This window comes from Balearica regulorum, chromosome 4 (genome assembly GCF_011004875.1).
Source record: "Balearica regulorum gibbericeps isolate bBalReg1 chromosome 4, bBalReg1.pri, whole genome shotgun sequence".
Classification (NCBI taxonomy): domain Eukaryota; kingdom Metazoa; phylum Chordata; class Aves; order Gruiformes; family Gruidae; genus Balearica; species Balearica regulorum.
In genome coordinates this window covers 40368108-40390476 of record NC_046187.1, presented here as the reverse complement: position 1 = coordinate 40390476, position 22369 = coordinate 40368108, and the positions used below count along the sequence as shown (strand labels likewise).

Below are 22369 nucleotides of genomic sequence, written 5' to 3'. Positions count from 1 at the left end.
AGTGCCTTTGGAAAGCTTGGTAAATGTCCCTTTCTAACCTTCCATATTATTAGTCTGATTGCTTAGGCCTTCAGGCAACATTTTTAAATTCCTTTCATTCTCCTGTATTCCAGCTTTTAATTTCAAAACAACTTAGTGGGAGAGAGTTGCTCATAGTTATATTAAACAACCGTATATTTATTTCTTGACATCAGACAAGAAAAAAATGCCAAAATGTTTTCTTCTAAAAGCTGTTAAGACAGAGGAAGTGAAAAGGACTTTCATAAACTGGCTACTTTAAGTAGGTCATTGATAGTTTACCTCAAAAGAACACATAAAAATTGTTTACATGAGGAGAGGAGTTAACCTTCTGTTACAAAATACAGGGTTTCTCTGACCCTGTGCTGTGAAGTTCTTCTGCAAAGGGCTCTAGGAGTGCTTGGCATTTCAACCTGCATTTGATGGCTGAAACCTGTAAATGAATAAAGAGTATTCTGATATGTCACACACTATTACATCTAGAGCTAGCACCGGTGTTAGTTGTCATGTAGAAGCATTACGTATTCTCTGATAGTTAGCTAGTAGCAGAGAAGCTTTGCAGGTCTACTGTATAAATTTTAACTCGACGGTCAAATTAAATAATTGTAAAAATATCATCTCATTTCTTCATTTATCAAGAACCTAAAATTTTTACTGATTACATATGTTCAGCTTTTCCAAAAATATAACAAATACATTGGCTTGATTGTGGTTTTTATCCTGCATCCTATTTTTTCCTTAAAATAATCTTTTTTCAAAATGATTATTGTTATGTAGGTCACTGTTAAGTTATACGCAAATGGATTTCAAACCTGGTCTCTTTAATCAGGGTAACGTGGCTAACTAGTTTCCTCTTGATGCACAGCTTGTCCTACTTTCATTAAAATGAAAAACTGTATCAAGCTGCGACTAACCATATCTGAACATGGCATTTCAAAACAACTACAAATGTTTATTTATGTGTGCTGAGAAAAACGAGATTTAATACAACTATATAATTAGAAACTAGTAGAAATGAATATACTTAGCAACATTAACATTGCTCACTTCCTTAATCTAGTGAACTGTCATATAAAAATACTGTTTTACTGTATTCAGTAGAGCAATAGTAATTCATATCAGATGAAACCAAAGGTTTATTTTGATGGTTATTACTGCATACTGGCAACTTGATACAGCCTCCTGACATAAAAATATCTTACATTTTCATCATTCAGGTAACAGGAACGTCAGAGACACTGTAAATGGAAATAATTTAATTTGTACTGATGACCTCTGCAATCTTCCAAGATAGTTCTGATGGTAGAAGTATGTAAAATTGATTCCGCTTACAATTTAGTGTCAGATACAGATTAAACCTGCTTGAATTAGTCTGCCTTTGAGCAAATCTGACCACGTTTGTCTTGTTCCTTAGATGAGAAAAATAAATGCAGGGAGCCAGCTTTTAACATTCTTCTTGGATTATGGAGACACTTTGTGTTCTGGAACTCAAAAAGAGATGGGGAGACTTATTTTCAAATGTTATCATCTCTAGGTTGGTGTGTTCTGCAAAACCGAGTATTTAATGTGTTCAGGTCACAGCAGTATACTTAGAGCTTAACATAGGGACCGTGTTTCCTTCCTTTAGAAGGAAATCCTACTGAAGGAAACACATCTATTAATATAAGTAGTTTAAGAAGGTCTTCAGTGAAGTATTCTTACAAGCTCTGTGTCTCAAAATATGTGAAAATTTAAACAGAGATACAGAAAGAACAAAGGAGGCTGAAACAAAGAAAATTGAACTGGACAGATCAGATGGCTTTAAATTAAGACTTGAAAAGAAGTATTGGAGCCAGCAAGATGAAAGAGACATAAACTCTAGGTGCAAAATGGGATGTTGTTGCACGTAGGACTGGACAGCTTGGTAGAGGACAAAGAAGGCAAAAAAAGCAAAAATACACATTTAAAAAAGTAATAAAAAGGATGCAATTTGAAAGATAGGAGTCAAGAAGACAACAATATAAAATAGGATGGACTAGAAGATTAAAAGAAGTAATATTGGATTCAGAAGGTTTGAATGACTAGGAGTCTGATGAAGAAATCTCAAATATACCTGTACCTACTGTAGAATGTACACGTAAAGTACTTGCTTGACCCAAATCTGCCTTGCAAACAAGTTGGCTGCAGCCTATTAACAAACTCCTTTCCTCATGTAAAAGCAACTTCTATCGGCAGCCAAGAATGTCTTACAATACTGGTTCTTGGGGAAAAAAAAATTTAGACTGATAAAAGCACCTCTGTAGCTCTAGGCTCACTGTACTTACAATTGCTGTGTAATTGGAGATTTTTTGTAGTAGTTTCTCATCTTGATTATTAAGGTGGCTTAGTTTGATTTAGGAACTGCATGGAAGAAAATAAATAGATGAAGAAAAATATTTTTTCTGTCTTTACTTGTAAGAAAATTGCAAATAACTGATGTTTATTAAAGATCCTCTTACAACATGGATGAAAATGATAGTAACTTTCAGGTTTAGACTTTCTATAAGGAAAGACAGAAGTTGTTGAGGAAAGCTAGGCGTAAAAACTGCTGCTGAGGTGTCTGAGTAGGCCAGCTTTTTTGGAGGCTGATAGCACTTTGGTTGCGCACGTAGAGAGTTTCAGAAATCTTTTTTTGTCTGTCATACTACTCACATAACAGTACTTCTGTAAAAACACGACTTCCTGGCCTCTTGAAGACAGTGTCTGGGAACCTCAAACAGGTGAAAACAGCATAGATATTCTGGGTGAATTCAGCAGGTTCACAGGGAAGCCCACGCCACATCCCAGTCACACAGCCAGAGAACCGGGAATGCCTTACTTCCTTGGAAAAGTGACAACCAGCAGCACCACAGCTGGGAAGGCTTGGAAGGAAATAGAGATGCAGATGACCTGGTATCCATTCCATTCATTTCCTTGGGAAGGGATTTACTATTTTTGCTACTTTAGCTTATGCTGGTTCTCCAAGTGCAGTGAGTTATACAATGAGCACTGGCTTATGCCAGCATAAGCACATTTACATTTGGGCTTCTGCCACAGAAACTCCTGTTTTTAAAAGGAAATCAGATCTCATGTTTCTGTGCAGACATAAGTTTCTCTTGGCTTAAGCTCATGAAAAAGTACATACGGTTGCATGTTGTCCATTAAAAAAAAGAGCAAAGTTCGAAATAAGGTGACTGAAGACAAAGTATAAATCCAAATAGGAAAATTGTAAGTGAATTCTTTAGGTTTCTAAGACAAAATATCTGGGTTGGGAGAAGAAATCTGAGGGATCAGAGCCTCATATATATGAATGCATATGCATTTTTCATGTTCTTGTTAAGCTGTTTGTTTTGATGTCATCATATATTACTAATTTTATTTTCTTTAGAGGAGTCTGGCATGTGAAATGTATGTATATCCATGCCTTAGCTAAAATAAATTTAAAGAGTTTGTGTATCAGCGGTAGCATTAGAAGTTCAAATATTTTTGCATAAGGATTTTGCCTAAGGACTGAGGAAATAATTTTAAGAAATCTATTTTGTGTGGAGTCTTTCTGGGTTTTATATTTTAAATTTCCTAAAGTGGTATTTGTCTGGGTTTTTTCTTGTTGCTTTCTCAAAGAGCTGGCAGGGTAAATGGCAGCTGTAAACCTAAGGGTAGGCTGCAAAGTTTTTCTTCCAAAGCCTTCCTTTCATGTTTAGCCAAGTGAGAGACACGGAATGAAATGTAAACTCCAGCTCGGCATATCCTCATGGCCTTCTCTCTTGGTGAACAGCCGGAGGGGCAGAAGGGGGGCCAAAGCTGCCCAAGGCTGCTAACAGTGACGGCCCAAAGGTACCAGCCATGAGCTGCGGCTCCCAGGTTGCTCAGAGGAGGAGGAACGTGAAGGTGGTGCTCGAGGGGGGGCCCTTGGTACCGTACACCTGAGAATGGTGCTCCCCATCGCACCCCCTCCTTCTCACTTCATCCTCCCCCTGGGACGGAAGAAAAAGGCATTCGCTTTAGTTCTCTTCTGAGCCATTTAACTGTTTCTCTTTAATCCCTGGCAATCTGATGGAGAACTAAGTGCGTATTTTGTTGAACTTTGTTCTGTTTGAAATTACAGACTGGAACCATTTTTAACATGGGAAACAAGCTTTGCAGAAACTCAACCTATATGCTGGGAAAGGAACTTCCTATAAAATATAAACAGCTGTTTGTACGTTTGAGCACAGGTTTGTTCATGGGAGATTGCGATAAACTGCATAAATGCAATATCAAGTTCTAACAATTAAACGATGACTAATTGATGAGTTTGATCACTTTGATATGATCTGCTGTGCTGGGACTCCTGGTTTGTTTTTGTTATGTTTGTTTTTAAAAGGGGGGGGTGTTCCAACTATATGTTATACATGCAGCTAATCTTAAAGTTCTTCCTCAGTACGGGGACATAGAAGGCTTCCTCCTGGGACAACAGGGTGATTCCAGTGCAAGAGATGCGTGTGTCTTATAATTGCTTGGGGCGCTTTTCATAGCAAGTATTTCTTTGGCTCATAATCACTAAAGGGCTGTAATTTGTTTCTTTGTTATTGGGATGGAAATGGATAAGCAAGCAGTATTTCCTCTCTTGTGTAGAGATGTGTTTCTTTTCACTTCCAACGTGCCCTGTCCCCCCGCCCAGTTTTCTCTGTGCACTGGTCCTTACTACATCTACACTGCCTGTTCCCTTCGTTGTGTCTGTTTACTCTGCAGAGAGCACATAGGACTAAAAAATACATACATAACAATATTTTTTGAATTTTTCTGTTACGGCCATGAATATCCCCCTCAATCAGTTGAGGGGAAAGTCTTTTTCCCTATCCAGGTTTATACAGAGTATGCTCGTGATGTTTCCATTCTATGCTGATGCAGTTAAGGCTGATCAGGATGAAAAATACTGTTTGCATCAGTGTGAAGATCACCAATTTTTGTGAACAATTGCATAGATGCTGCTAATACAATATTTTTAGTACCCATCCTAGATTTGCCTGTATATGTAGGTATGAAGTGTGATTTGCCTGTATTCGTAGGTATGAAGTGTGATTTGCCTGTATTGATAGGTTCATCAGGCTCATCTGTACCTGTGCATACACATATGGTCATCCTTTGACTGTTTGGTATAGAAAAGAAGATATTAAATAAACTAATCTTTAAGATATTATTTATCCATTTGTTAAATTATTAATCTGTTTTTAAAATCATACATGAAAGGTGTCCAAACAAATTGGATTATATTAAAAGACATTTTAAGTGTTAAATGTGAAATAAATTATCAAGAGCTTTGTCTTCTGACCAATGAGATAGACTTGAAGTGGTAATTCCTTCTGAGAATTTCTTTGCCTTGTGTGCGTGCCTCTCGAGATACTGCAAGTTCAACTCCAATTTACAGTCTGAGCTGGTAGAAGACTTGAGAGGAGAGACATACCATGGTGTACATGTAGCGAATAACATCGCCAACATTGAATTTCATTAAAAGTTGCCATTCCCACATGGGAAAGATGGAAATGCTGTGCTCTAGCGGACCATAAATGCTGTCTTTGCTATGGAGAGACCGTCTTGGTAATGCAAGTTACTGCTGTTTGCAGGGTGAGCTCCCCTCTAGGTATTTAAAGTTGGAGAGAAAAGAGAGTTTTGAAGGCAGCAGGCCTAATATTAGAGTTGTAGAGTTTTATGGCTCACTCTTGCAAAATGTGGAAGCACAGACTGACAATTAAAAAAGAATATCTGCAGTGTATCTAAGGGAGGATGACACAGTATGATATTGTAATCCTTCTGATGTGTGTTCAAGAGCAGTATCAATGACCTACAGTTTTCAGATATTATGGAGGAATCAAGTGAAGAAGACCCAAGGATACCTTCAACTGATTTCCCCCCCCCCCCCCCAGTAATTCTGTTTAGCTGTGGTTTTAAATAAATAATTAAATAAAAAGGGTTGTTCCAGGATGAATTATCTCACCTTTATTAAAGTGAAATTTGTTTTTCAAGCTGGAAAACACTTTCCTTATGTCCTCATCCTTAGCATTCTGTGCCCATGAAATAAATAAGGTGAGGAAAATAATAAGCAAGTCAGGCAGAAAACATGCCTTAAAGGTCTTATCACAAATTTGTTATTCTGGTGCTGTATTTTCTTGCAGCATTTTTCTGTTAGATCTCTAAGGTGGCCAGGATACTTTGCAGTTTGTTTGGTTTGGTTTTTGTTAAATGTTAAAGCTTAGTGAATTAGTACACGAGGGTTAAAGTATGGTTTTTTGCCTCTCTTGTGTCTAGCAACATTGTAGCATTCCTGAAAATCATAATGAAATTTAGGGGGAAAGGATGTTAAGACTGTATAGAACTGAAGATCTTCCTAGATGTTTTAGTAAAATCAGTAGAATACTTGCAATAAAATAATTTTATTTGCAATTTTATACAGCTTCATTTATAGTCTCCCAAAGAATATAATATAAAATGTATTTAGCAGTACTGACATAATTCTAGTGATTTTTTTCTTCTTCTTCTTTAGGGTGTACCTCAGTTACCATGTGCCAAAGCATTGTATAACTACGAGGGAAAAGAACCTGGAGATCTTAAATTCAGTAAAGGAGACATCATCATTTTGCGTCGACAGGTGGATGAAAATTGGTATCATGGAGAAGTCAATGGCATCCATGGCTTTTTTCCTACCAATTTTGTTCAGATTATTAAACCTTTACCTCAACCGCCGCCACAGTGCAAAGCACTTTATGACTTTGAAGTAAAAGACAAGGAAGCAGATAAAGACTGTTTACCATTTGCAAAGGTAAAAAAAGAATACAATTATTATTATTTTCTTTTAATAATTTCATTAACTTGGATAAGCAATAATAAGACTGTCCTGTAGTCTTGTCTGCATTTCTTTTTTTACTGGAACTGGACAAATATGAAAAGGGCCAGTAATTCTGCAGGTATTTCTCCGATGTTGATTAGTTTTGCCTTCCTTCTCTTCCTAAATTACATATAATTTCTCTGAGGTTTTATTTTGAGAATATGATTTTTCATAATCACAGTAGTAATGTCCTTAATTTATGAGAAATAACCTATGTTATGAATTAAGTGTTCCATCTTCTAAAGAAATGCTCATTTTAAATTGTTGAAGCTGACAACTATTTTCAACTTCCCATTTAGTAAGTGGCATTTTTAGGATCGAGATACTAGACACGAACTTCTACTATGTTATTCTATAATATTTCTAATTGCCTTTTGAAAAATATGAGATTTCTTCTTATGTTGTTTCTATTGTAATTAATTTTGTATCTTGCAAGGCACATAATGATACAGGGTTTTAACATACCTCAGAGCTGTTCCATTTTTTGTTTCTGATTCTTTAATTTATTAAATTGCACAAAAATTTTGCACTTTTCTGCCCTTGCCTATTAAAAATGAAGAGGATGGCAAAAATTCTAAAAAGGAAAGTTATTAACGCATGGACAGACTGATTATTACAACACAGTACTGCCATACTCTTGAGGATGATTGGCATTAGCTTGCATATTGTGATTAATTTGTTGGCAAACTGGTTTTTTCAATCTGCAGTCTCGCTTGAGTAAGCATGTGTGTTTCCAAATACTTTAGCTTGCATATGAAACAATTATGCATCTCAATATAAGCGAGAGCAATGATAATGTGCCCGTAAATACTTTTTTTATGTAACATTCTCAAAACCATATCTAAACCAAATGTTCCATGTAGATACGAAAGAAATCATATCACTTACCGGTGTTCTTAAGTACTTAAGTAGAAAAGTAATGTCCATGGAAGATTAAGTAATGAGTCAGCTGAGAAGGAAAAAGATTGAAGTTCTGTTGAATAATGCCAAGGACTTAAACGGGGGCTGATGAATACCCTGGGCTGAACACAGGAGGAAGTCTGGCACTAAGGAGAAAGTCAGATGGCTGATATTGGCTGTGGACAGTTAGCTGAACTCTGACAAAATAAGAAAAGGAATGGCTGGAACGGACTTCAACCCCAAAAGTGGCACGTTCCTGGTATGGAGCACCTTCTCTGCGGTTCTTGCCTGTGTTCTGCCTTCTCTGATTACTCGTGCATTATGGAGGGAAATTAAATTAGAAGTTTAATTAGAGCTGGGGGACATAATCACTGCATATTCACACAGGATGATGTTCTGACTGTAATTCGCCGCGTGGATGAAAACTGGGCAGAAGGAATGCTGGCTGACAAGATAGGAATATTTCCAATTTCATATGTTGAGGTGAGTAAAGTTAGGCCCTCGGTAAAGTTGTGCCCAATGGTATTTCATTTTCTAAAAGGAAAAATAATCAGTACTGGTGATGATTCTAAAATAACCTGAGATATAAATAGTCTTAGACCTAAAATACTCTTAAGGTCTGTGTGCTTAGTTTGGGAAAGTTAATGACCTCAACAGTTCAGCAGTTGAACAAGTGATTTTTACTTAGCTATTTGATACTTATTTTCATTGAATGGAATCAGAATTAAAGTACTTGGAGGCAGTCACTGTGTTTTCTTGTTAATACTGGAGTCATGCAGTCAATCACAAACCACACTTAGCCACAAAATGAAAGTAATCAGGAAGTCAGAGAAGTACTAAGTTTTGCACTGTCCCTAATACTTGTCTCTCAAAACCAAATTAGCACAACTAGAAAGTCAGAGAATATAGGCTGTTGTTAAGCAGGTAAAGCATTGATTTTTACATCCAAAAGATCCTTATATAAAATCATCTGTATCTTCCTGCATCTCTCGTATGTGATATGACAATTTACAATGAGAGGTAGCAGTTGAGAAAGTTTTCCCAACCTTTTAAAGTTTAAAAGTTGAAAGCTGTATCTTCTGTATAGAAAGACATAGGTGATTAAGAACAGTGTGTAACGATGATTATTAAAATTTGCATTACAGAAAGATATAAAGGTTTGGAATAGTGTTTGTCTTTTTCTGATAGGTATGCTATGGATAGTTGGTAAGATACACTTCTCCCACTGAAGAGATTTTATTTAAATAAATGAGGCAGAATAGTGAAAGAAAAAGGTATTTTCACATTACCCATGGGATGAGAAATCTGTACCTCAGGTCACAGAAGAAATGCGTAACCATACTAAGAATCAAGTCAGGTTTTATTAAATCAATTTCTGAATGCCTTGATGAGATGGGAACTTTTAAAAAAAATTTTGTGTTCAACCAACATAGATTTTATTATTTTTTTTAAAGGGAAAATACCTATATTAATTTTTATAGGTTGATAGAAGGATTTGTATATCTGGGGATAGAAATTTTCACATGACTGAAAAAACAACAACAAACCCAAAAGGGTTTCAACCTGCTTAGTGTAATTCTGGCTTCAGTTGAATTAAGTTTTTAAAAGCCAATTTCAGAAGTTCTTGCCCCTGGCTATTCATTCCTGGCTCCTTGCAATTAACTGCCCCTTCAGTTCAGCCAGTAAAGGTATTTGTGGTGCTTAAATCACTTAGCCAAGTTAGAAGAAACTGTTTAGCTAACAACTCCGTTTCCTTCCCTACAGAAGTTTGCAAAATGGAGGTAAATTCTTGAAATGATACTCAGTCACAAAGTGTATTTCACTGTTGATGTTTTCAGACAAATTATATCAACTAAGAAAATGTATCTTTAATTAACTCTTTTAGAACAGGCACAAGCACTTGTGTACACACTTGCAAATCCCCACAAAAATGATAAGGGAAATCTAGAAATAAATAATACCCAAAGAGATACTTCAGGTCAGATAGGTGGGTTTTTTTCAGTATATACTGAACTGAAACACATGCCGTGATGAAGAGCAGTGAGATATGCAGAAAACTATCGATTAGAATTTTGAAATACCTGTTTTCCTGAGATTATATAACTGTTGTTCTGGAAAATATGCAGATAGTTGTTACAAACAAGTATATCAAACCATTCTTACGTATGTTATTATTGAAGACACCAAAGATGAAAAGTAATTCGTATTTTTGAGGTATTTTTAATATGGTATTTTTAGTTATATTTTCCAATCCTGTAATCATTGCCTATTTTTTTGTCATATGACAGACACATCTTTGCCTTCTGTATGTTAGTCCACATCTTTTCTTTTTTTTTTTTTTCTTTTTTTAAAAAATGTGAATTAGTAGCTGTGTGTACTGGAGATTTTCTGAAGTCATTAACTTTAAAACGAGTGTGGTCTGTGATGTTTATTCTGCAGTATAGGTCTGATACTTGCAATGTTTCTTGTACAATGAGGTCACAGGATAAACTTCAGATATGTCAAAGTCCATGCAAAATTCTGATTTGACAACAGCTTTTTACCTGGACGAACATTTTATGATCCGATGATTGCTAGTCTGCTCTATTCTTTTATATCACTTTCACTTGCTAATTTTGTGGTCATAATAAAAGCTAAGACTGAAAACATTTGAGAGGAATTTTAATAATGATTCTATTAAAAATACAGTTTGTTAACTGACTCACGCAACATTACGTCTTTATCTGTAGACATATAGCACTGTGAAATAATCACTTCTATCTGCAAGTGAAAAATAAATAATACAAAACATTGCAAAAAATGAAATTCTATTTTCTAAGAAGTGCTAAAACCAAACAAATACTCTGGTTTTACTAGAGTAAGACCTGATTAACATATCTAAATTACTAGACTTTTGACTGATGGAATTTCAAGGTGCTTGCATTAAAAGCAGGTCAATCATATTCTTGCACAGTGACAAAATAAAATGCAGTGAGTCCAGAAACTGTATGATTAAGTTCATAACACTTATGTTTGTTCCTAAAAGAAAGATTAATCAGAACTAAACATAAAGTATTAGAATTTTTCTATATAGAGTACAGTTCTGGGTACAATATAAATGTCTTAGACCTCAAATTTGAGCTTTTGATGTGGATTAACACTTAGTAAACACACTCTAAATCTAAAAAGTGTTTAATTTTTTGCAAGTTACTCGGCACTCGTACAGAACAACTAGGAAACTACAAATGCCCACAACAATAGAAAAAGAAAATTCAGAGAAAAGGAATCACTTTTCAATCAAAATGTCAGTAGAAAATAATGACAGCTTTTGTTTTCCCAAGTTAACATGAACTGGGAAACGTCTTTGTATTAATCCATCTTCTCTAGCTTTATTTGTAAACAATTTTATAGAGATGTAGGGAAAACACCTCAAATGAGCTAAGATGTTCACTGTAGTAGAATTTTAAGTTCATTGCCATTTTATACTACTGCATCCATCAGTTAACACAACATTTTAATCAATGAGAACATAAGATTTTATGTACCTAGTGTGTCAGGTTGGGTTTTTTATTAGCATCTCCTCCTGTATCAAACAGTAGTGTTTCGAAACATATTTATTTTTTATTGTGTCTATACATTTTAGATTGGATTTTAGTCTGCATTTCTAACGTGGTCTTTTTAACGTTGTACTTACTAGACTAAACTTTGTCTATCACTGTTAGATGATGTGATCTGATTTAAAGTGCTTAGGAAAACAAATCAGACTTTTGTAACAGTACTAACTCAGGAGAATAAGGTAAAACCTTTTATGGAAACTTTCCTCTACTTTTTGCCTGTTTTGCCTGCCCAGAACTTAAACAGAAAATTTATGCAAAAAGTGAATATTTTACATGATGCCTGAAAACAGAGATTGTTAATTTTGAGTAGAAAATTGTAGTCTAATCCCCACTATATTTGAATGAGATAATCTCAATGTTAACATTCCAGTGACAACAACTGAGTATCATCGTTTTGATGAGTTTTCCTAACAAAACCTGCAATACAGAACTGTCATTTGTTTCAAAAATTAATATAACTGCAGCTTTACTCATGATTGTGATCTGTTCAAGATTTCCTACATAATTCTTCCGCTGGTTTAGACAAAATATATTTGTTCCAAAGCTTTAATTGTAAAGCTGAATTTAGTTTCTAAGTTCTTGCCTGTCCTCTAGGATGACGCTTAGCAAAAATAACATCAAATAAGGACGTTTGCCTTAGTTCCAACTTGAACTTTACTCCTTTGTTTCCAAATACATGTGAAAGTGAAATGTTGTCTAGGAATTTGAATTTGACTAATGATAGTGTTGGTAATGTGGAAAATTAACTGCTTGATGTATGGTGATGGAGTAAAATTGCATAAATAAAAATTTTGGATGAACATGAATAGAAAGATCGCTTGAGGGGAAAAGGTAGTGTGTTCACTTAATTTCAGAAAGTGATTACATTTGAATTCTAGCTATCGACATGTGAGTGAAGAATGCCTGAACTGTTTTGTAAAATAAGTACAGCAATGCACAGCTATAAGAGACCCTGGAGTAGGTCTTGCATGGTAGTCTACTTGGTAATTTCTCCAGACAGCTGCAAGCAGGCGGAAACCTGGCTGCTAGCTTTGACCCCTACCGCAGCGCGGACATGGGCTCAGCTGGCTGCCTCTGTCTTGCCCCCATTTGGAAAGTTGTTCTGCTTCCTTGGGTTTTGGCAGGAAGGGAGGAGTTGGATTTCAGGCTACCTGTTACAGCAAAAATTTTGTTGAATGGAAAAAACAAATCAATGTGAATGTGAAAGTTAAAGTAAAGAAGCTTTGGTTCAAATACATCTATACAGAAAAACAACTGACGTAGAAAATGTGGGAATAGATACGGGGATATTTGTTGAAGAAGGGAATGCTATATTGTAACACTTCATAGTAGGAGTGGGATGCATTCCCATGGTGACCTTGAATAGCTGCTAGCCATTTCATTGGAGAATGCATGCAAGTTCTTCATTTCTCTTCTCCAGGAAGAAGTAAACTGCACTCTGCAAAATATTTTGCAACTATTGCCATCCTCAGGTTACTTCTAAGAAGAGGCTAGTAATCAAGTAACTTCCATGTTTAGTTTCATGCCACTATCCTGTGCTTGCTTCTCTACAGAAGAAAGCTCAGAATGTTGCTTATATTTGAGTCAGTCTTGAATCGGTCCCACGGATAGCCTTAACTTTTCTCCAGTAGGTTGTTCACTGTGTAGAATAATCAGGTTCTGCAGGCATTAATAGATTCAGGAGGTAAACAAACATAATTAGGGGTAACAGGCACCTTGGGGTGCTTTTAGCAGAGTGGCTTTTGGTTTTGTTTTTTATTCCTGGGTGATCCCTTAACTTTTCTGATTAGGTAGTTCTTGTTTTAGAAATGAGTACTGCTTTTCTTTCTCTGATCTGGGTAATTTGTGAACAGGCGCTGCTGAATAAGGGAGTAGACTAGATAAGAATAGAAGTGGTTGCAGCCATTGTATAAGACAGTATGGGAGACACAGATTCTCTGGGAGGACATGAAGAATTTCAGTCTGAGTTAGAAAAAATAAAATGTGCAAAATACATAAAATGATTAGTCTTAGAAAAAGCCTGCATGTTCTTCCATGATGAAGGATAGGACCCTGACAGGATGAGTAGCAGAGTAGGCTTTTTTTGGTTTTATTTTCTACTTGTTTCATATCCTTCAGCCTCATAGCAGTGTTCTGTGATACAATAATATCGTTTTCACTGGTCTGTTAGAAGTATGTTCGGTCTAAAGTTAAAATTTAATAAATAAAAACCTATCTGAATAACGGGCTTGCAAGTTAATTAGAGAAAGCTGTATGGTTATGTCTTCTGTACTACACAAATGGTACAAAATGATTTTGTCCATATGATCCATGTCCAGTATTAGCAGGAAGGAAAATCTAGCATCCATCGTTTTCTTAGGAATGTTTAGTTCTGTGACATTGTCGTTTCCTATCCTTCCTGTTCTCTTCAGCTGCCTTCTGAAGGACCAACAATAAGAACATTTAGGAAAAAATTCTACATTTTCATCTTTGTATCCTTTTTCATATCCCCCATTGTGCCTCTCTTGCACTGCAGTATGTTTTAGGTAGTTCTTCCTCTTCAAGCATTTAATAATTTTAATTTTCCTGCTGTTACATTCCAATAGGTTTTTATGTCGACTCCTCATTGTTCCAGTAGTTCTAGTTTTGAACTTTGTCTATTTCTTCTGTGTATGCATGGAATTTCCTTCCAGATCTCATATTTGAAATACCACTTGAAAACCTTTTCTATATTAAAAAAATATATTCTTTATTTTTTGTACCACTTAGGTATATCTACTTGTCCTCAGAGATGGGAAAGTGTTCAGATAAGCTGTTGTCATTTGTGTGAGCTGCATGTAAATCAGTGTTCATACTATCATAACTAATGATGTGTTATTTCTCTAGTAAAGTTTTGGTGGAGTAAAATACTGTTTTAAAACTCTTCATGAGCATAATAGGTATCCTAAAACTTGTGGAAAAATGGGTTAAAAAAATTGAAGAAATAATATACTGAAGAATAGAAATAGTACTTCCACAGTAACTGATTTCATTCTTTCATCTTGATGTCCTTCAGAAAAGATTTTTCCCTTCTTCATAATTGGCTACACTTGTCCAAGTAACAATATTCGTATTTAGTTGTACATATTAACATTAGTTAACTTGTTCAGAAGACTGGTGCTGGTGTTATTTCAGCTCATGAATGAATGAGAGTTCTGACATTATTATTTCCAGTAGTTCTAAAATATAAATGAGATTTTTCTGGAAATAAAGGACTTGTGAAAAATGTAGAGGGGTTGGTTTGGGGTTTTTTCCCCCCTCTCTTACATAGCTTGCATTTCATTGTAAGAAGAAAATGTGCAGGATTCCATATTTCTTCATTGGAAAGGAAGGATTCGTTTGCATTTAATATGATATTGTTGTACCAAATAAACAAATAGAAAATTTCATTATGAACAAAAATTCATTAAATAAGCTTAAAAAAAGAAAAATCCATTTGAGGGTTCTTAGGCACAGAGGTGCTACCTCTGCATTAGAAAATTCAGAAGCTGAGAATGTATTTCCACAGAATTGCCAATACATATTTCTTTTCTCTTATACTGTCTTATGCTTGTATAGCTACTTGTTGTTAGGCAGCATACTGATACAGCTGGATCTTAAGCCTGTCCTACTGTCTCCTTAAATCTGCATTTAGGAAGCCTGTTTTTTAATACTGGTAGTGTTAAAGATATGTGCATAAACACCAAGGGATACTAGGAGGAATGTCTTCAAGAGCCCACATGAAAGGTGTGGACTTATGTCATACTTATAAACAAAACAAGAAACATGTACAATGAAATGAACATTCAAGAAGTTTTGTAATACAGATTTTTGTAATATAAGGTCAAAGGAGACCACTGTTATTTAGTCTGACTTCTAGATAACACAGGCAGTAGCGACTGCTGAATTAATCCATGTCTAGACTAGAGCATAATGTCCTTTCTTGATTGAAATTTTACCTCCAGATCAGCCCAACAGTTAGTGTGTTTACTTTGTAGTGAAAGACTTGTCACTCTGTAATGACTAATTTGTAGAGTAGGTCAGTATGTCACAGTTTTAAGTTGCATGGTTTAAATTATATTATGAATAAAAGGAAAGTAGATTTTTGTTATATTCAGGTGATTTTTGTAAATTAAAAAATAATACTAATGTATGACTATTTTTTTGTAGTTTAACACAGCAGCCAAACAGCTGATAGAATTGGATAAGCCCTCAGGTTCTCCTGGTGACTCTGGAGAAGGTACTTCTGGGGCAGCCCACAACAATTCAACCCAAAAGCACACCGATACTAAGAAGAACACCAAAAAACGGCACTCTTTTACCTCCCTCACTATGTCCAACAAGTCTTCACAATCTTCTCAGAATCGCCACTCAATGGAAATTAGTCCTCCTGTCCTCATCAGCTCCAGCAACCCAACTGCAGCAGCCCGCATAAGTGAGCTGACAGGACTTTCCTGTAGTGCCCCCTCTCAGGTAATTTACATGAAATCAAATATAAATTATGTGTGTATTTTTTTAAAATAATTATAAAGGTTTCTGATTTTGTCCGGTTACTTACTTGAAATTATTAATTATATGTAATTAATATTAAGATACACTTTCACGAAGTTTATCTTCCAACATGAAAGCGTTTAAGGAAAACGTTTTACAACACTTCTTGTACAATGATAGCAAATAGTTTTGGTCTCATAAGCTAATTTTTTTCACACTTGTTAATTTCTTAAGTGCCACAAAGATTTTTATTAAACTGTGGAAACTAGAAACTAATCACTAGAAAGTGATTTTAATTTCTTGGGTTTTTTCTAAATTGAATATAATATTTTATATTAATGAAGCGCATGCAAGTAAAAGGTAAATTCAACTTGAAAATTACATTAATTCCAGAAATGTACCATATTAATCTGATTGTGATAAGAAGAAATATTTTTCTGGCTTTATTTATTTGTTAATCTCTTGTTCCTTCAAAGCTTTTAGTTAACGAGCTACAGTAGTTTGTGAACAATTGTCTGTTTCGCATAGAGATTATGTTTTGGGAGAAGAGAGAGTGATGGAGACTAAGTGTTGGTGGCATTTCACATGAGCTAGTAAATCTGTTTTATTTGCACGTCTTTGGGATCTGACAGTCTTTTATGGAAAAAAAAAGAAAACTGGCATTCGTAAAAGTGTGTTTGACATTGCTAGTTCAATATATCTCCAAAGTTTCTGGAATGTCGGGGCGGGGCGAAGTGAGCAGTGTGATCCAATACTGTTTGTATGAGTATCTAACAAAAAATTAGTTCTAGTCTAAAGTTACAGATAGTAGAGTACTGATGATTTTGACTATGAAGCTTACAGCTGTGTCAAACCCAGCTCTTATTAAACTACTCAGAACTCACCCAGCTGTTTTTTGGTTTTGGGTTTTTTTTGGTCTTTCACAGGTTCATATCGGTACTACAGGGCTAATTGTGACTCCACCCCCTAGCAGCCCAGTCACAACAGGGCCTTCATTTACCTTCCCATCCGAAGTTACCTACCAAGCTGCTCTTGGTGTAAGTACCATTTAAGAAAACTCAGCCTTCCCATTTATCTTTGGTCTGTACAGTCTTTTTTTCTGTCTTTTTTTTCTTTCTTGAGTTCTGATACACTGATTTTATGATGATTGTCTATGTGATAGACAATGGTATAAATTGAACTATAGCAGAAGCATTATTGATACAATAATGTTTGCATCCTGTGATGCAAACATTTCACCAGCTTTCCTCTGTCATTTCTCTGTAGTAAACACAAGAAACACACTTCATTCCAGAACAGTGTTTCTTTCCAGCATGAGTAGGAAAGAGATTATGCTGGGGGGTGAGGAGGTTAGGGGAAATAAGCAAGATCTTAGAAACAAACATCAAATTGAGACCACAACTGCCAAATATTTTTGTCTTACTTAATATTATCAAGATTCTCTGAAATAAGTTTCAAAACTTTGCTTTCTCCTATTTAAATAAGATTATTTTAGTTGTGTGTATGCCTATGACAGAGGAACACATCTAGCGTGTCTAAGGTTCTTGGGGATCAATATGAAAAAATGTTGCAAATGGTTATCTTTTAAAAGAAGGAGTACATGGCAATACTGTTTCCTTTGGACAAAGAAAATGACATTGTCTTCAAAAAGTGCAGGATTTAATTCCAAAACCAACTGAAATTCTTTATTTTGCTATGCTTGTGATGGAGAAAGCTCTAGAATGTCCTATATCATACCACACTTATCAGACAGAGCCTGACCTTAACTGTAGTAAAGATTGTGGATACCAGCTTTCAGAAATCTTCAAGAGAACTTAATGAGCCTTTATTTTGATCATAGGAATTCTCAAAATTTAGTTAATTTTCAAGTCCAAAAATTGTGCCCCTAACCTTTGTGGGAGGGATACCAACAGTTGAATAATAAATCTCTACTTAGTTTAAAAAAAAAAAAAATACCCCAAAGTTTGATCTGTTTAGGTGTCTAATTATCCTTGCAGTCTTTTAAAGCAAGTAAAACATGATGAATAATCTTGCTGCTAAATTTGTCTGGTTTTGTTTTCAACTTTCGGCACTTGGATCATTTTACGCATTTGTCTGCTAAATGAAAGGCAGAATTGTCTGTCTTCTATTATCAACTTTTTGTTGTGTAAGTAAATGCTTAGGTGTGGCTTAGTCACAGCTGAGAGGTTACATTTTGACAGTCGTCTTTGGGACCATAAGTTACGGTGTTCAGTCCTTAAAATTATGATGCTGTTGTTTTCTGAATTATCTCCAGTACTTTCTTCTGGCACAGCAGGCACATGGTGAGCACATTCCAGAACTGGATACAGTACTGCACAGTCATTTTCAGTGATGAAAATATTAATAATATGACCCTTTTACTTTTATCCTGTTAGACTGATGTTTATATCTTGAGGATTTGCATCCATTCATTTGGCTGAGTGTAGCACGAAGTTTATGTTCAGCTAAATATCCACTATGATCCCACAAATTTTTGTCATCAGTAGTGATGTAATAATTGCTCTCATCCAAATAAATGTATTTCACATTCTTTGTTCTTCAGACAGATGACCTTATTATTGACAATTATACAGACAGTGTGCTTTTGCCTTGCCTTGCCTTACTGAGTAATGCAGATTGTGCTATAGCAATGCTTTGTCCTTTTATTGTTAGCGACGCCTTCAATCTGCAGATCATCTGTGCAATCCTACTGGTAAATGTATGTTAATCTGGAACCAATTAATAATCTCCTTATATTTAGAATTGTATTTTAATGTCACAGGGTGGTTGAGGTTGGAAGGAACATCTGGAGGTCATCTAGTCTAACCTCCCTGCTCAGGCAGGGCCACATAGAGCCAGTTGCCCAGGATCGTGTCAAGATGGCTTTTGAATATCTCCAAGGATGGAGACTCCACAACCTCTTTGGGCCACCTGTGCCAGTGCTCAGTTACCCTCACAGTGAAAAACTGTGTCCTGACATTCAGACCAAACCTCCTGTGTTTCACTTTGTGTTTCACTGGGCACCACTGAAAAAAGCATGGCTCCGTCATCTTAGTACCTTCCCTTCAGGTACTTCTATACATTGATGAGATCCCCCTGAGCCTTTTCTAGGCTGAACAGTCCCAGGTCTCTCAGCCTTTCCTGATAAGAGAGATGCTCCAGTCCCTTAATTATCTTAGTGGCCCTTTGCTGGACTCTGCTGTGTGTCCGTGTCTCTCTTGTACTGGGGAGCCCAGAACTGGACACAGTACTCCAGGTGTGGCCTCATCAGTGCTGAAGAGAGGAGAAGGGTCCCCTGCCTTGACCTGCTGGCAAGACTCCTCCTAATGAAGCCCAGGATACCATTACTTTTCTTTGCCACAAGAGCACATTGTTGACTCAAGTTCAACTTGGTATCTACCAGGAAGAACCCCCAGGTCCCTTTTTTGCATATAAGGTGTACAGCTAATGCTAGAAACAATTAGGTGCTTATATGCTAATCCACTTAATCTCTTGTACTTCTTTCATCCCATCCTTCAGAAAATACCTGTGAGAACTGAGCAAACAAAATCAGTTATGGTATCGTTTGTGCTGTGAGGCAGAATACAAGTCTAGTTAACATACATGCTGCAAACATTGAGTAATTGATTTGATTTGTGGCTGAGACACGTTTTGGAGAGGGTGGGGTAGGCAGGATTCAAAGCATAATTTCAAAAGTTCTGACAGAAGTTGCTTTTTTTTCCTCTCAGTAACACTTTTGTTTGTTATTAAGAATCAGTAGTTCTTTCTTTGCTGCCAACATGGAAAAATACTTTATTTTGGTGCTGGTGCAAAGTGATTAAGCCACCTCGGGTGCTTTAGTTGCATAAGCTTGTTCAAAAGCGATCTCACCATTGGTACCCACAGGAATTAAATTACAGTGCTAAATGCAGCATGGAGTGAAACTCCTGCCACGTGATCACCCTGTATCCTGGAGTACTACTTTCTCTTTGTGATAACCATGTTCCTGGTTATGTTTCTAATTAGGCATATAATTCCCATTGAGAATCTGAATTATTCTCTCCTACCCTCTTTAAAAGTCTATAACCTTCTGTACATAATGTTCTGTTTGGTCTTGACTTGTTTTCAGCATGACTAAAATACAAGCTGGCAGCTCAAGCTACAGTCAGGTTGTTCCTGTGTTCTTTTACTATAGGTGATATTAGATGATGATATAGTTTATAATCACAGACTATGAAGTGTGTCTTTTATGTCCACTTTTCCTCTTGCTTCATAAACTCTTGTTTTAATTTTAGAAATGTGCAAAACAGTTCTGACATGTTAAGAGAGAAAGTGATGTTCTTGTCTCTCTAGATGTTTCCCTTCTGGAAATACCTTCCCTGATATTCTAAGCATTGATTTTAAGCTACAGAATGATTGTGATTGTATGATTTAATACATCAGAAGTCGTTGGCTTGAGTCCTTTTGCGTTTGTATTTTTTGCTTTTGTAAGTATAAACTCCTGCATTTCTCTAAGCTTCTCCCTTTAGCTTTTTCTTCATTTCTGAATACTAAGCAAATGACAAGGGAGTTGGATTGGGACAGGGAGAGTTTCTCTTTAGCATGAAGATGGTTTAATTGGATCTTCCTGTCAATCATTTTGGGGTTTAGAACACTATTTAAAATAATTGATTGTTCTTTGAGAGCAAGCCATTTATACAACTTCTTTTACTTCATGCCAAACTCAGATTAAGGGAGAAAGAAGAAATCAGAGAGGATGAGCATGATTCCCCATCAGTGAAGAAGAGAAGGATATATTCCTTTACAGTAATCCTCTACAGTAATCTTTGCTACATTTATCTGTCCTGAATCGAGAAGCAAAGAAAAGATAGTGTCTTCTCTTATCTTCTGTAAGAAAGATGGCTTTTTTTTAATTGTTAAGAGGAGATATTTTGAGCTGTCTTATTGGGTAGCAAGTTTCTCTAAGACAGTTGAGGTTAAATCCTAGCCAAAAGGAGCCTGGGAGTCTTTTATCTGTGAACATGTATAGGATCACATTTTAGTTTGTTACGTTGCTACTTTGGGAAATATTACGATGGTTCAAAAAATTGTATTAATTTTATTTTGTCCATAACAATCTTTTATAGATGCTGTTTGGTACCAAATGTTGTATGAAGCAAGCAATTTCCAAATTTGCTGCCAAAATTGGCACAAATAGGAATGAAAGTGCTTTTGTCAAGTGACCATATATGCTATCTGCTGCTTGTATCACTTAAGCAAATTTTAATTTGTATTCAGAAAACCTGTGATAATTTACTTAAAAGTTTTATTTTACAGCAGCAGTTCTTTAGCCAGCAGCATTAATTCTTGTTTTGTGTTTTGAGGTTTGATTGAAGAAGCTATGAACTGAGACAAACTTCTCACAGCTCAGGCTATTATCACTTACATTGTTCTCTGGGACTTCAAACCACAACTTTGCCCTTAATGGGGTCATTAATTGGTCTGCTCTTCTTGGCCACTGGCATTTATGAACCTTGTAGGTACTTAGTATATTTGAAGTTCTTTATGAAATATAAATAGCAGATGTCAAGTTCAATAGTTGTTGGCTGAAAATATGCATGTACAATTATGTAGGGCTCATTCACTTGGGAGGAAATTCTTGGCTGTAATTTATAAGGTAGTTATCTAACAGAGGAGATCTAGTTGCCATAGATTTTGCTGAAAAAACTCTTTTTGGAAGTATGTGATTTGAACCATGATATGGGAAAAACAGAGAGAAAATACACCACGGTAAAGTTAGAGTTACATTCAAAAGCACAGAAGAAAAATAGAATGTAGCAACAACAGCTAACTTAGCTTCCTTTCATTCTGCCTTTACAGTCTCTTGAGAAGTTAAAAGTATTTCAGACAGCAGTTGATCTAGATACCCATATTGCTACTTCTGCAGGTTGAATATGTTGACTTTGAAATGGTGTCTTGGTATGTGCGCTTAACTAGCAGAAATAGGTGGTTTATATTTGGATGGCTTATATTCACTTAGATGCTGAAGGTTTCAAAAATTAAAAAAATCCCTGTTTTTTCTGGTCCCATTCTCTTGACCGTATGCAAAAAAAATTGCCCCTCTGTGATAAAATGTATAAGGTAGTCTGAATTATTATTACTGAGGCACAAGCTGTGAGGTTTATAGTATACTGATGACATTTAGCTCTCTTTCATGTAGTTCCAGCTGATTCAATAGTATAAATCAGTCAGGAGGACGTTTAAGTAAGAACTGTGTTTCAACCAACAAAAATTCAAATCAACTTTTGTTGGAAGAGGAAGCAGCTGAAAGAAATAATGAGGTTTTGTATGAGAGGCCTATTCTTGATAACATATATTTATAGTTTAGGAATTTCGTTAAACATGAGCCTTAATTTGTTAGCCCTTAGGGAATTTTGCAAGTCTTATATTTTTTTCCTAGACCTTGTGGGAGCAAAGACAATTAATGAATGTTTTTTTCGACTGCTGTGCCTTTTGTTATTCTTTGGGTGAGCTGAATTATTGATCTTCA

The 22369-nt window shown here is 35.8% G+C and overlaps 1 protein-coding gene across 2 annotated transcripts in view; it reads left to right on the top strand.

The window, feature by feature from the left end:
* Positions 1 to 22369, top strand: part of SH3RF1 (SH3 domain containing ring finger 1) — a 93046-nt gene that overhangs the window by 45099 nt on the left and 25578 nt on the right. For both annotated transcript variants that reach the window (XM_075751866.1, XM_075751867.1), the window contains exons 3-6: positions 6536 to 6811; positions 8165 to 8260; positions 15541 to 15843; positions 16788 to 16898. In XM_075751866.1, the coding sequence (XP_075607981.1) occupies positions 6536 to 6811; positions 8165 to 8260; positions 15541 to 15843; positions 16788 to 16898 (786 nt within the window). The remainder of the gene's footprint in view (positions 1 to 6535; positions 6812 to 8164; positions 8261 to 15540; positions 15844 to 16787; positions 16899 to 22369) is intronic.